Source organism: Oncorhynchus kisutch, unplaced genomic scaffold (assembly GCF_002021735.2).
Source record: "Oncorhynchus kisutch isolate 150728-3 unplaced genomic scaffold, Okis_V2 Okis02a-Okis13b_hom, whole genome shotgun sequence".
NCBI classification, from domain to species: Eukaryota; Metazoa; Chordata; class Actinopteri; order Salmoniformes; family Salmonidae; genus Oncorhynchus; species Oncorhynchus kisutch.
The window spans coordinates 3284289-3299190 of NW_022261979.1; the positions used below are offsets into that span (position 1 = coordinate 3284289).

Genomic DNA, 14902 nt, shown 5'->3' on the forward strand with positions numbered 1-14902 from the left:
AGCAGGTTTTGATCTCTCTGTACTTTGCCCCGTTCATCTTTCCCTCAATCCTGACTAGTCTCCCAGTCCCTGCCACTGAAAAACATCCCCACAACATGATGCTGTCACCACCATGCTTCACCATAGGAATGGTGCCAGGTTTCCTCCAGACATGATGCTTGGAATTCAGGCCAAAGAGTTCAATCTTGGTTTCATCAGACCAGAGAATCTTGTTTCTCACACTCTGGGAATCGTTAAGGTGCCTTTTGGCAAACTCCAAGCGGACTGCCATGTGCCTTTTACTGAGGAGTGGCTTCCATCTGGCCACTCTACCATAAAGACCTGATTGGTGGAGTGCTGTAGAGATGGTTGTCCTTCTGGAAGATTCTCCCATCTCCACAGAGGAACTCTGGCGCTCTGTCAGAGTGACAATCGGGTTCTTGGTCTCCTCCCTCACCAAGGCCCCAATTGCTCAGTTTGGTCAAGCAGCCAGCTCTAGGATGAGTCTTGGTAGTTCCAAATAGCGCTGGGCGATATGACGATATATATTGTGCGACGATAGAAAAACGTCTATCGTTTCATATTATGCTCTATCGTTTATTTCGTCGCAAATCACACTCTTTTTTCATTTGGAAGGAAATTTGAAACAAACAAACATGGAGGAGAGTGAACATGACACAGAGACACAGAGACACAGAGACACAGAGACACAGAGCCACAGAGCCACAGAGCACAGAGACACAGAGCCACAGAGCCACAGAGCCACAGAGCCACAGAGCACAGAGACACAGAGCACAGAGACACAGAGACACAGAGCCACAGAGCCACAGAGACACAGAGCCACAGAGCCACAGAGACACAGAGACACAGAGACACAGAGACACAGAGCACAGAGACACAGAGACACAGAGACACAGAGACACAGAGCCGTACCTAAAAGAGGGGCTACTTCAGTCGCATGGACGTGGTTTGGGTATGAAAAGTCTGACATGGACCAGAAAACCGTCCTCTGCTAAATATGCTACAGGCCGGTCCTGACAACAGGCTCAAACACCACTAACCTCTTTTACCATCTTCGCAAGAATCATGTGAGACAGTACGAAGAGAGTCTACGGATGAGACCCAAGAAGAAGAAATAGGCATTTACATGTGGTCATTTTATATAGACTATTTATTCATTGAATTTACAGAAATTGTGCTATATCGGGATATGTATCATAATCGGGATATGAAACAACCTATATCGGGATATGAAACAACCTATATCGGGATATGTATCATAATCGGGATATGAAACGACCTATATCGGGATATGTATCATAATCGGGATATGAAACGACCTATATCGGGATATGAGATTTTGGCCATATCGCCCAGCCCTAGTTCCAAACTTCTTCCATTTAATTCCATTTAAGAATGATGGAGGCCACTGTGTTCTTGGGGACCTTCAATGCTGCAGACATTTTTTGGTATCCTGCTCCAGATCTGTGCCTCGACACAATCCTGTCTCGGAGCTCTGCGGACAATTCCTTTGACCTCATGGCTTGGTTTTTGTTCTGACATGCACTGTCAACTGCCTTTCCAAATCATGTCCAATCAATTGAAATGACCACAGGAAACACTAGCCAAGGCAGGTGAACTCCAATCAAGTTGTAGAAACACCTCAAGGATGATCAATGGAAACAGGATGCACCCGAGTCTCATAGCAAAAGATCTGCATACTTATGTAAATAAGCTAATAACCTGTTTTAGCTTTGTCATTATGGGGTATTGTGTGTAGATTGATGATAATTAATTTAATCCATTTTAGAATAAGGCTGTAATGTAAGAAAATGTGGAAAAAGGGAAGGGGTCTGAATACTTTCCGAATGCACTTGAAGCATTGTTTCCAGTGAGTATCTGTGACTGTTTTTCTCCTAGCGTAGCCTATACTTTAGCAACCTTGCATCAAAGATATAGTACCACACACACAAGAATTATGAACTACTATATATTCACTATTACAATACTATACTATTACTATAGTATACTATGCTACTATTACTTTACTATACTATATTATTGCTACTACTATAATATTACTATACTACATACTCATATTACTATACTATCACTATACAATTACTATACTATAATATTACTATTACTATACTGGTACTATGCTGCTACTATACTATTATAGTGCTGTAGTATACTATTACCACACTATATTATTACTATCCTATACTATGCTAATATTACTATACCAGTGGTAAATCAAATCAAATCAAATGTATTTATATAGCCCTTCGTACATCAGCTGATATCTCAAAGTGCTGTACAGAAACCCAGCCTAAAACCCCAAACAGCAAGCAATGCAGGTGTAGAAGCACGGTGGCTAGGAAAAACTCCCTAGAAAGGCCAAAACCTAGGAAGAAACCTAGAGAGGAACCAGGCTATGTGGGGTGGCCAGTCCTCTTCTGGCTGTGCCGGGTGGAGATTATAACAGAACATGGCCAAGATGTTCAAATGTTCATAAATGACCAGCATGGTCGTATAATAATAAGGCAGAACAGTTGAAACTGGAGCAGCAGCACGGTCAGATGGACTGGGGACAGTCCTATATATATACCATATAGCATATATACGTCTCTATGGATTAAAATGATTTTTTTTTACAGTACCAGTCCTTTTACAGACACCAGTCCTGTATATGCTATACCATCACTATAATACTACTATGCTTTTACCATTCTATTACTATGTCTATACCATACTATTACTATGTCTATACCATACTATTACTATGTCTATACCATACTATTACTATGTCTATACCATACTATTACTATGTCTATACCATACTATTACTATGTCTATACCATACTATTACTATGTCTATACCATACTATTACTATGTCTATACCATACTATTACTATGTCTATACCATACTATTACTATGTCTATACCATACTATACTATGTCTATACCATACTATTACTATGTCTATACCATACTATTACTATGTCTATACCATACTATTACTATGTCTATACCATACTATTACTATGTCTATACCATACTATTACTATGTCTATACCATACTATTACTATGTCTATACCATACTATTACTATGTCTATACCATACTATTACTATGTCTATACCATACTATTACTATGTCTATACCATACTATTACTATGTCTATACCATACTATTACTATGTCTATACCATACTATTACTATGTCTATACCATACTATTACTATGTCTATACCATACTATTACTATGTCTATACCATACTATTACTATGTCTATACCATACTATTACTATGTCTATACCATACTATTACTATGTCTATACCATACTATTACTATGCCTATACCATACTATTACTATGTCTATACCATACTATTACTATGTCTATACCATACTATTACTATGTCTATACCATACTATTACTATGTCTATACCATACTATTACTATGTCTATACCATACTATTACTATGTCTATACCATACTATTACTATGCCTATACCATACTATTACTATGTCTATACCATACTATTACTATGCCTATACCATACTATTACTATGTCTATACCATACTATTACTATGTCTATACCATACTATTACTATGTCTATACCATACTATTACTATGTCTATACCATACTATTACTATGTCTATACCATACTATTACTATGTCTATACCATACTATTACTATGTCTATACCATACTATTACTATGTCTATACCATACTATTACTATGTCTATACCATACTATTACTATGTCTATACCATACTATTACTATGTCTATACCATACTATTACTATGTCTATACCATACTATTACTATGCCATACTATATTATTACTGGACTATTACAATACTATTACTATACTATGCTGTATTATTACTATACTATTACTTATTGTAATAGTATAGTAATGCTATATTATCCCAATACTATAATATTTCTATACTATACAATATTATTGCTATTACTATACAATTACTATACTATACCATGCTAATATTACTATTACTATACTATTACCATATTATACTATTACTATTACTACAATATTACTACACCATACTATCACTATTGCAATAGTATTACTCTACTGCTGTATACTACTACCATACTATACATTACTATTACTATAATATTACCATATGATACTACTACTATTCTATTACTATACTATTTCTATACTATTACTATGCTATGCTATGCTAATATTGCTAAACTATTACTATACTATTTATATTCTCGTACTATACTATGCTAATATCACTATACTGCTACTATACAATTCTGTACTATTACGATACTATGCTAATATTACTATACTATTACTATACCATGCTAATATTACTATAATATTACTATACTATAATATTTACTAGACTACTATACTACTACTACGCTATTGCTATACTATTACTATACTAATGATATACTGTTACTATACTATTTATATACTATCACGATATTATTGCCATACGAGTTCTATATTATTTCTGTACTATTGCTATACTATACTATATTAGTACTACAGTAGTACAATACTATCCTGCTATTACTATGCTATACTCTATTATTACTATACTATTACTATATTTGGCTATATTATTACTATACTATACTTTTTCTATACTGTACTCTGACTATGCTATACTACTGTTTGTAAACTATTGTTCTGTTTAACTGTGAGGGATTCTGACTATGATTTACTCATGGTGTTGGGCCTGGTGTCAGGTTCTATACTATACTACTGTTGCTATGGTATACTGTAGTTGATGTTGTAGTCCTGACCTTGAGGTGCTCCTGGAGCTGGGCCTGGTGTGTCAGGTTCTATACTATACTACTGTTGCTATGGTATACTGTAGTTGATGTTGTAGTCCTGACCTTGAGGTGCTCCTGGAGCTGGGCCTGGTGTGTCAGGTTCTATACTATACTACTGTTGCTATGGTATACTGTAGTTGATGTTGTAGTCCTGACCTTGAGGTGCTCCTGGAGCTGGGCCTGGTGTGTCAGGTTCTATACTATACTACTGTTGCTATGGTATACTGTAGTTGATGTTGTAGTCCTGACCTTGAGGTGCTCCTGGAGCTGGGCCTGGTGTGTCAGGTTCTATACTATACTACTGTTGCTATGGTATACTGTAGTTGATGTTGTAGTCCTGACCTTGAGGTGCTCCTGGAGCTGGGCCTGGTGTGTCAGGTTCTATACTATACTACTGTTGCTATGGTATACTGTAGTTGATGTTGTAGTCCTGACCTTGAGGTGCTCCTGGAGCTGGGCCTGGTGTGTCAGGTTCTATACTATACTACTGTTGCTATGGTATACTGTAGTTGATGTTGTAGTCCTGACCTTGAGGTGCTCCTGGAGCTGGGCCTGGATGGCAGGTTCTATACTATACTACTGTTGCTATGGTATACTGTAGTTGATGTTGTAGTCCTGACCTTGAGGTGCTCCTGGAGCTGGGCCTGGTGTGTCAGGTTCTATACTATACTACTGTTGCTATGGTATACTGTAGTTGATGTTGTAGTCCTGACCTTGAGGTGCTCCTGGAGCTGGGCCTGGTGTGTCAGGTTCTATACTATACTACTGTTGCTATGGTATACTGTAGTTGATGTTGTAGTCCTGACCTTGAGGTGCTCCTGGAGCTGGGCCTGGTGTGTCAGGTTCTATACTATACTACTGTTGCTATGGTATACTGTAGTTGATGTTGTAGTCCTGAAATTGAGGTGCTCCTGGAGCTGGGCCTGGTGTGTCAGGTTCTATACTATACTACTGTTGCTATGGTATACTGTAGTTGATGTTGTAGTCCTGACCTTGAGGTGCTCCTGGAGCTGGGCCTGGTGTGTCAGGTTCTATACTAGACTACTGTTGCTATGGTATACTGTAGTTGATGTTGTAGTCCTGACCTTGAGGTGCTCCTGGAGCTGGGCCTGGTGTGTCAGGTTCTATACTATACTAATGTTGCTATGGTATACTGTAGTTGATGTTGTAGTCCTGACCTTGAGGTGCTCCTGGAGCTGGGCCTGGTGTGTCAGGTTCTATACTATACTACTGTTGCTATGGTATACTGTAGTTGATGTTGTAGTCCTGACCTTGAGGTGCTCCTGGAGCTGGGCCTGGTGTGTCAGGTTCTATACTATACTACTGTTGCTATGGTATACTGTAGTTGATGTTGTAGTCCTGACCTTGAGGTGCTCCTGGAGCTGGGCCTGGTGTGTCAGGTTCTATACTATACTACTGTTGCTATGGTATACTGTAGTTGATGTTGTAGTCCTGACCTTGAGGTGCTCCTGGAGCTGGGCCTGGTGTGTCAGGTTCTATACTATACTACTGTTGCTATGGTATACTGTAGTTGATGTTGTAGTCCTGACCTTGAGGTGCTCCTGGAGCTGGGCCTGGTGTGTCAGGTTCTATACTATACTACTGTTGCTATGGTATACTGTAGTTGATGTTGTAGTCCTGACTTTGAGGTGCTCCTGGAGCTGGGCCTGGTGTGTCAGGTTCTATACTATACTACTGTTGCTATGGTATACTGTAGTTGATGTTGTAGTCCTGACCTTGAGGTGCTCCTGGAGCTGGGCCTGGTGTGTCAGGTTCTATACTATACTACTGTTGCTATGGTATACTGTAGTTGATGTTCTAGTCCTGACCTTGAGGTGCTCCTGGAGCTGGGCCTGGTGCTGGCGGGTCAGATTCTCATGCTGCTTCTGGAACTCGCTGATCAGCAGCTGTTTCTGGACCTGCTGCTGTTTCTGGATGAGGAGCAGCTCCTGCTGCAACTGACGCTCCCACATTCCCGGGTCTGAGCCAGGCCCCAGCATCCTCAGGTCTGTACGCAGGTCCAACGGAGACACGGGATCCAAAAGTACCTCTGGCTTAATGTCCACTGGGAGAGGGAGGGAGGGAATATGAACTATGAGCACAATATTTTCCTATATTATATTCATAAACATGCCTACATTAGTCTTAGTGAGTTCCCACTCTGCGTTACTTAACAGTCCTGTTGCAGAGAACAAACTGTACTTTGCATTACATGAGTCCCAATACAAAGTGCATGGTGTTTTCAGCAGAGGAAAGAGGAGAAGCTTTCGAAGGGAAAGACAGCTTATGGGCACAGAGCCAAAAGAAAAAAGAGAGAGAGGAACCAAAGACAGGAACTTCTCCCTGCCTCTGTCTCTCCTCCTCCCTGCGTCTCCTCTCCTCCTCCCTGCCTCTGTCTCTCCTCCTCCCTGCATCTCCTCTCCTCCTCCCTGCGTCTCCTCTCCTCCTCCCTGCATCTCCTCCCCTCCTCCCTGCATCTCCTCTCCTCCTCCCTGCGTCTCCTCTCCTCCTCCCTGCCTCTGTCTCTCCTCCTCCCTGCGTCTCCTCTTCTCGTGTCATCCTCGAAAAGCCACAATTATATTACAGTTTCTATAAACAAACAGCAGATCACTTCCTGACACAAAGCCTTCAAGTCTTCAGGGAGCCCACTTAGGGCAACAGCACAGAGACTCAATGGACCCTTGGCACGACATGTCTCAGTAGTTATTTCAAGTATTTACATGAAAATCCTGTCTGTTCACGGCTCCATAAATAAATAAATAAAGCATCAATTTAGGGGATGTGCTCCCTCTTGACTCCCTCCACTCTGCATCATCAACCAGAACACATCTCTGGTTTACAATTTAATGTTTGAAATATTAACCAAATAAAAATACAAATGTTTTGGTGTTCCTCTCTCTCTCTCTCTCTCTCTTGTCTCTCTCTCTTGTCTCTCTCTCTTGTCTCTTGTCTCTCTCTCTCTCTCTCTCTCTTGTCTCTCTCTCTTGTCTCTCTCTCTTGTCTCTTGTCTCTCTCTCTTGTCTCTTGTCTCTCTCTCTTGTCTCTCTCTCTTGTCTCTTGTCTCTCTCTCTTGTCTCTGTCTCTCTCTCTTGTCTCTTGTCTCTTGTCTCTCTCTCTTGTCTCTTGTCTCTCTCTCTCTCTCTCTCTCTCTCTCTCTTGTCTCTCTCTCTCTCTCTCTCTTCTCTCTCTCTCTCTCTCTCTCTCTCTCTCTCTCTCTCTCTCTCTCTCTCTCTCTCTCTTCAATTCAATTTAAGGGCATTATTGGCATGGGAAAAGCATATGTTAACATTGCCAAAGCAAGTGAATTAGATAATAAACCAAATTGAAATAAACAATACAAATGAACAGTACACATTACACTCCAATAGTTCCAAAAGAATAAAAACATTACAAATGTCATATTTCTCACTGAATCTGTACATAGTCAAAGTTTGGGTCAGTCACAGGTACTCTGCCACTGTGTACTCTCTGTTTAGGGCCAAATAGCATTCTAGTTTGTTCAGTTTTTTTGTGAATTCTTTCCAATATGTCAAGTAATTATCTTTTTGTTTCCTCATGGTTGTGTTGCTGTCCTGGTGCTCTGTGGGGTGTGTTTGTGTTTGTGAATAGAGCCCCAGGACCAGCTTGCTTAGGGGACTCTTCTCCAGGTTCATCTCTCTGTAGGTGATGGCTTTGCTATGGAAGGTTTGGGAATCTCTTCCTTTTAGGTGGTTGTGGAATTTAACAGCTCTTTTCAGGATTTTGATAATTAGTGTGTATCGGCCTAATTCTGCTCTGCATGCATTATTTGGTGTTTTACGTTGTACACAAAATATATTTTTGCAGAATTCTGCATGGAGAGTCTCAATTTGGTGTTTGTCCCATTTTGTGAATTTTTGGTTGGTGAACGGACCCCAGACCTCACAACCATAAAGGGCAATGGATTCTACAACTGATTCAAGTATTTTTTTGCTAGATCCTAATTGGTATGTCAAAATATTTTCTCTTTGCCCCAGACGAGAGGATGGTTAAACCCAGGTTACTGTATCTCTCCTCCTCTCATTTACACCATAGAGGACAAGGCTAGTCCATCTCTCTGCCCCAGAGGAGAGGATGGTTAAACCCAGGTTACTGTGTCTCTCCTCCTCTCATTTACACCATAGAGGACAAGGCTAGTCCATCTCTCTGCCCCAGAGGAGAGGATGGTTAAACCCAGGTTACTGTATCTCTCCTCCTCTCATTTACACCATAGAGGACAAGGCTAGTCCATCTCTCTGCCCCAGAGGAGAGGATGGTTAAACCCAGGTTACTGTGTCTCTCCTCCTCTCATTTACACCATAGAGGACAAGGCTAGTCCATCTCTCTGCCCCAGAGGAGAGGATGGTTAAACCCAGGTTACTGTATCTCTCCTCCTCTCATTTACACCATAGAGGACAAGGCTAGTCCATCTCTCTGCCCCAGAGGAGAGGATGGTTAAACCCAGGTTACTGTATCTCTCCTCCTCTCATTTACACCATAGAGGACAAGGCTAGTCCATCTCTCTGCCCCAGAGGAGAGGATGGTTAAACCCAGGTTACTGTATCTCTCCTCCTCTCATTTACACCATAGAGGACAAGGCTAGTCCATCTCTCTGCCCCAGAGGAGAGGATGGTTAAACCCAGGTTACTGTGTCACTGTATCTCTCCTCCTGTCATATGAGCTTAAGGAGAACAACAAGCCTTTTGTTTTAAAGCAACCCATGTCTCATAATACCAGATAGTAACTACTGTTCTCTGGTGACAGGACATTTTGTTCACTGCTACGTTTAGCTTTTTTCCAACTCTTGGAGAATATTCTAGTTCTATTCTTGTCATGGCATCAGTCACATTGTGAGAAGAGTACACACTGTACAGGCCTTATACATGTCTCTTCCATTTTTAGCCTGAAAGAAAATATTCAAACCTACTTAAAATGCCAAAGGCTGAGGGGAGATTTATCGGGGGCATTCACTGCCGTAATCTTCTCAAGGGTCACATTTAGGAGAACAAATACAGGCAGTGTTTCAGGCAGCACCTGTTGTGAGAATCCTGACAGCGTTCACTGTACCTGTTCACACTATGGGAATCGGTGGCCACTAGAAGGCTGCATCCCAAATGACACCCTATTCCCCATATAGGGTTCTGGTCAAAAGTAGTGCACTATATATGGAATAGGGTGCCATTTGGGACGCAGACTAAGCGTTCCTCACTCGTGCTGCACATGTAAAACACATAAAATGTCAAACCCAAGTTGGTCAGAGTTGAGCCCTACCAGAAAAGGTCCCCATTAGCCCAGTTGTCCGTTAACAACATACCTTCCCTGTTATAGTGTTCACTGATAATGTGAAACATATTGTCTTTGCTCCGCTTGGTGGTGGCGGTGCAACCAGTTTTTCATTACACCATCCAACCAACCCCTCTGTGTGGTACAGCGGGCGGCGCTGTCGTTATAAATGATTATAAATAGAAACATTAAAGCAAGTGCCGCAATCCTGGGCTCTGACAACCCCACACCCTTTCCACCACCACTACCACCCTAACTGGCTGCCATGGTAACGTTTGCAGGCGGCGGCAGGCAACATAATAATGTCTCTCCTTCCTGCAGAACAGATATTGAATCTTGTTGCGTGTTGTCTCCTTGTCCCATCCTTCCTATCCTAGCTACAGTTGCTGTGTGACACTGGGGCTGGGGTAGGTAAACTACCATCATCCTATTTAGACTGTTATCGCTATGTAAGAGTTGATACATTGGGAGAAAAAATAAATAAATATGTACACACATCATGCCACAAACACATATCTGAAAAAATAATAATAATGATTGCATTGTAACCTGTACCTTGTCTTGAGAAAGACTACATGAATGGAATCAAAGATGCAAGCACCATATTTCCTTATCCTCCCAGTTTGTGTTTTGTTTACTTGATGCTAGGGGTTTTCTCATTTCTTTGTCACATTCAGAGAGTGAAGAGAGCAAAGGGGACTCCCCCAAGACTGTACTTCATCTCTCTGTCTCTCTCTCTCTCTCTCTCTCCCTCCCTCCCTCTCTCTCTCTCTCTCTCTCTCTCTCTCTCTCTCTCTCCCTCCCTCCCTCCCTCCCTCCCTCCCTCTCTCTCTCTCTCTCTCTCCATCCCTCCGTCTCTCCCCCTCCCTCCCTCCCTCCCTCCCTCCCTCCCTCTGTGTTCTAAAAACAGCTAATTTTAAATAACAGAGGAACTCCTGTCAAAGAGCAGCCCAGCACCTTTAGCACACAGCCTTCCTCTAGTGACAGGGAATATTCATCTTAGTGGTAAGTACTTGACAAAATACTATCTTGTAGCAGCACCGGAGGTGTTCCAAGCGCAGTGGTGAACCTTTGAACCAATGAAAGGGCTGCGTACGGCAGTGAGTCAGACAGACAGCAAGGACCCTGGCGGTACGGCGCTGCTGCTTCTCTAATGGTATTAAATATAGCCAGAGAAACACCTGCTGGCTGGCTGAGGGAGAACCCAGCACTGTGATGTCTTATTCATTTCATATTTAATTCCCTACCCTCACTGTGACGGGTATTAAGACGCTCCACTTTGATCTGGAGAATCCAGCTGAGGCTCCATCAGAATCATACAGCACAGCTCTGTGACTCCATCAGAATCATACAGCACAGCTCTGGGACTCCATCAGAATCATACAGCACAGCTCTGTGACTCCATCAGAATCATACAGCATAGCTCTGTGACTCCATCAGAATCATACAACACAGCTCTGGGACTCCATCAGAATCATACAGCACAGCTCTGTGACTCCATCAGAATCATACAGCACAGCTCTGGGACTCCATCAGAATCATACAGCACAGCTCTGGGACTCCATCAGAATCATACAGCACAGCTCTGGGACTCCATCAGAATCATACAGCACAGCTCTGGGACTCCATCAGAATCATACAGCACAGCTCTGGGACTCCATCAGAATCATACAGCACAGCTCTGGGACTCCATCAGAATCATACAGCACAGCTCTGGGACTCCATCAGAATCATACAGCACAGCTCTGGGACTCCATCAGAATCATACAGCACAGCTCTGGGACTCCATCAGAATCATACAGCACAGCTCTGGGACTCCATCAGAATCATACAGCATAGCTCTGGGACTCCATCAGAATCATACAGCACAGCTCTGGGACTCCATCAGAATCATACAGCACAGCTCTGTGACTCCATCAGAATCATACAGCATAGCTCTGTGACTCCATCAGAATCATACAGCACAGCTCTGGGACTCCATCAGAATCATACAGCACAGCTCTGTGACTCATCAGAATTATACAGCACAGCTCTGTGACTCCATCAGAATCATACAACACAGCTCTGGGACTCCATCAGAATCATACAGCACAGCTCTGTGACACCATCAGAATTATACAGCACAGCTCTGGGACTCCATCAGAATCATACAGCACAGCTCTGTGACTCCATCAGAATCATACAACACAGCTCTGGGACTCCATCAGAATCATACAGCACAGCTCTGTGACACCATCAGAATTATACAGCACAGCTCTGTGACTCCAGCAGAATCATAGAGCACAACACAGCGATGTGACTCCTCCCCTTACAGAAAGGAAATGTTGCTTTACAGGTTTTCACATTATTACATTAACTTCACATAAGATCACAAGTGATCACATGAAAACATGTGTTTTTGCAACACTTCACGTGTTCACAAGTGAAATTCATGTGTGTTTTTTCGAAAGGGTCCAAGCTCTAAGAGGTGGGGAAAAAGGACACCTTTGACCTTATTTCCTATTTAGTGCACTACTTTTGACCAGAGCCATATCGACCCTGTTCAAAAGTAGGGCACTATAAATACAGTTGAAGTCGGAAGTTTACATACACTTAGGTTGGAGTCATTAAAACTTGTTTTTCAACTTCTCCACAAATTTCAGACTATGGTTTGCAACTACACATGGGGACAAAGATTGCACTTTTTGGAGAAATGTCCTCTGGTCTGATGAAACAAATATAGAACTGTTTGGACATAATGACCATCGTTATGTTTGGAGGAAAAAAGGGGAGACTTGCAAGCAGAAGAACACCATCCCAACCGTGAAGCACGGGGGTGGCAGCATCATGTTGTGGGGGTGCTTTACTGCAGGAGGGACTGGTGAACTTCACAAAATAGATGACATCATGACGTAGGAAAATTAGGTGGATATATTGAAGCAACATCTCAAGACATCAGTCAGGAAGTTAAAGCTTGTTCGCAAATGGGTCCTCCAAATGGACAATGACCCCAAGCATACTTCCAAAGTTGTGGCAAAATGGCTTAAGGACAACCAAGTCAAGGTATTGGAGTGGCCATCACAAAGCCCTGACCTCAATCCCATAGAACATTTGTGGGCAGAACTGAACAAGCGTGTGCGAGCAAGAAGGCCTACAAACCTGACTCAGTTACACCAGCTCTGTCAGGAGGAATGGGCTAAAATTCATTCAACTTATTGTGGGAAGCTCGTGGAAGGCTACCCGAAACATTTGACCCAAGTTAAACAATTTAAAGGCAATGCTACCGAATACTAATTGTATTAGTGTATGTAAACTTCTGACCCACTGGGAATGTGATGAAAGAAATAAAAGCTGCAATAAATCATTCTATCTACTATTATTCTGACATTTCACATTCTTAAAATAAAGTGTTGATCCTAACTGACCTAAGACAGGGACTTTCTACTAGGATTAAATGTCAGGAATTATGAAAAACTGCGTTTAAATGTATTTGGCTAAGGTGTATGTAAACTTCCGACTTCAACTGTGCATAGGGAATAGGGAATGAGGATGCAAGGTTTACTCTCCACTGCAGATTCTTCCATTTAAACAATGGTAGTTGTTCCAGAAAGGTAAGTGACCCCAGCCACCTTCAGACTTTAAGTAACGTCCATTTAGAAAGTTAACATGACCAAAGGTACAGTTACATTGTAAGATGCAACATTTTAAGTCGGCGGAAAAACTATTTTATAAGTTGAAATATTTTTTTCAAACTAGTCCTTTACACTTCTTATCAACATGGGGCGGCAGTGTAGCCTAGTGGTTAGAGCATTGGACTAGTAACCGAAAGGTTGCAAGTTCAAATCCCCGAGCTGACAAGGTACAAATCTGTTGTTCTGCCCTTGAACAGGCAGTTAACCCACTGTTCCCAGGCCGTCATTGAAAATAAGAATTTGTTCTTAACTGACTTGCCTGGTTAAATAAAGGTTAAAAAAAAAACGAAAAAAAAAACATAAGCCATCTGTTGTTCAGGTCAAGTGCAGACTGTATAGAGACACAGAACACATAGTAAAGAAGGCAGATCATTGCCCGAGATATTATCATCATGTCTGTTTTGAATTAACCAGCATCATACACCGACATTAAAATAGAACAATGTCTATCTGGTTATATCTGTGGCTGCCTACGGCTAAGTTTAGGATTCAGAAATGACTATGTCAAATGTTATATGTGAAACTGAAATCTGCTGTTGATGCACTGCAAATACCAGGAGGAGAACACGGAAGCAGCAGTAACGACGGCTAAATATAACAGATTTTCTGAGCTGCCTGGGTCTTAATATAGACAATGTGTGAAAGACTGTCACGGATGTCAGGCTGTCTGCTTAATTTAACACAGAGTTTTGTTTTTAAGCTAAACGCCCTGAAGGAACACTGAATCAACCTCTTTGGCTTTTTGAAGAAGATACAATAAACTGTTACTACTAGATATTAATTCACCTGCAGTTTTCCTTGAGCGAAAGAAGTGATGGGGCCTCCTCATTGGTGGAGAGGTGTCACTAAGCGCCAACGGCAGGGACTGGCGGGTAAAGGAGATTTATGAATGACAGGTCCAATTTGTTTTTAGCACCAGGGAGAGACAAGCAGCACCCTGCCCCATGCCCTCCGAGGGCCCTGCCAACAGGGGATAGGGTGACTCATAACCAGTGGCTGCAGTCCCACTGCACTAGCCTCCTCTCTGACACCCCGGGCCAACACTACCACCATACAGCTCCGTGACCGCCTGTCCCCAACGTGTTTATTTCTATAACAGATCTGTCTCTCGTTAGCCCCCATGGCGGTTAGAGT

At 42.1% G+C, this 14902-nt stretch overlaps 1 protein-coding gene across 7 annotated transcripts in view; it reads right to left on the bottom strand.

Annotated features, from left to right (window-relative positions):
• The window catches only part of hdac9b (histone deacetylase 9b), a 118370-nt gene that overhangs the window by 36993 nt on the left and 66475 nt on the right, over positions 1–14902 (bottom strand). For all 7 annotated transcript variants that reach the window (XM_031811877.1, XM_031811874.1, XM_031811873.1 and 4 more), the window contains one exon: positions 6647–6882. In XM_031811877.1, the coding sequence (XP_031667737.1) occupies positions 6647–6817 (171 nt within the window). In that variant the 5' untranslated portion in view covers positions 6818–6882. The remainder of the gene's footprint in view (positions 1–6646; positions 6883–14902) is intronic.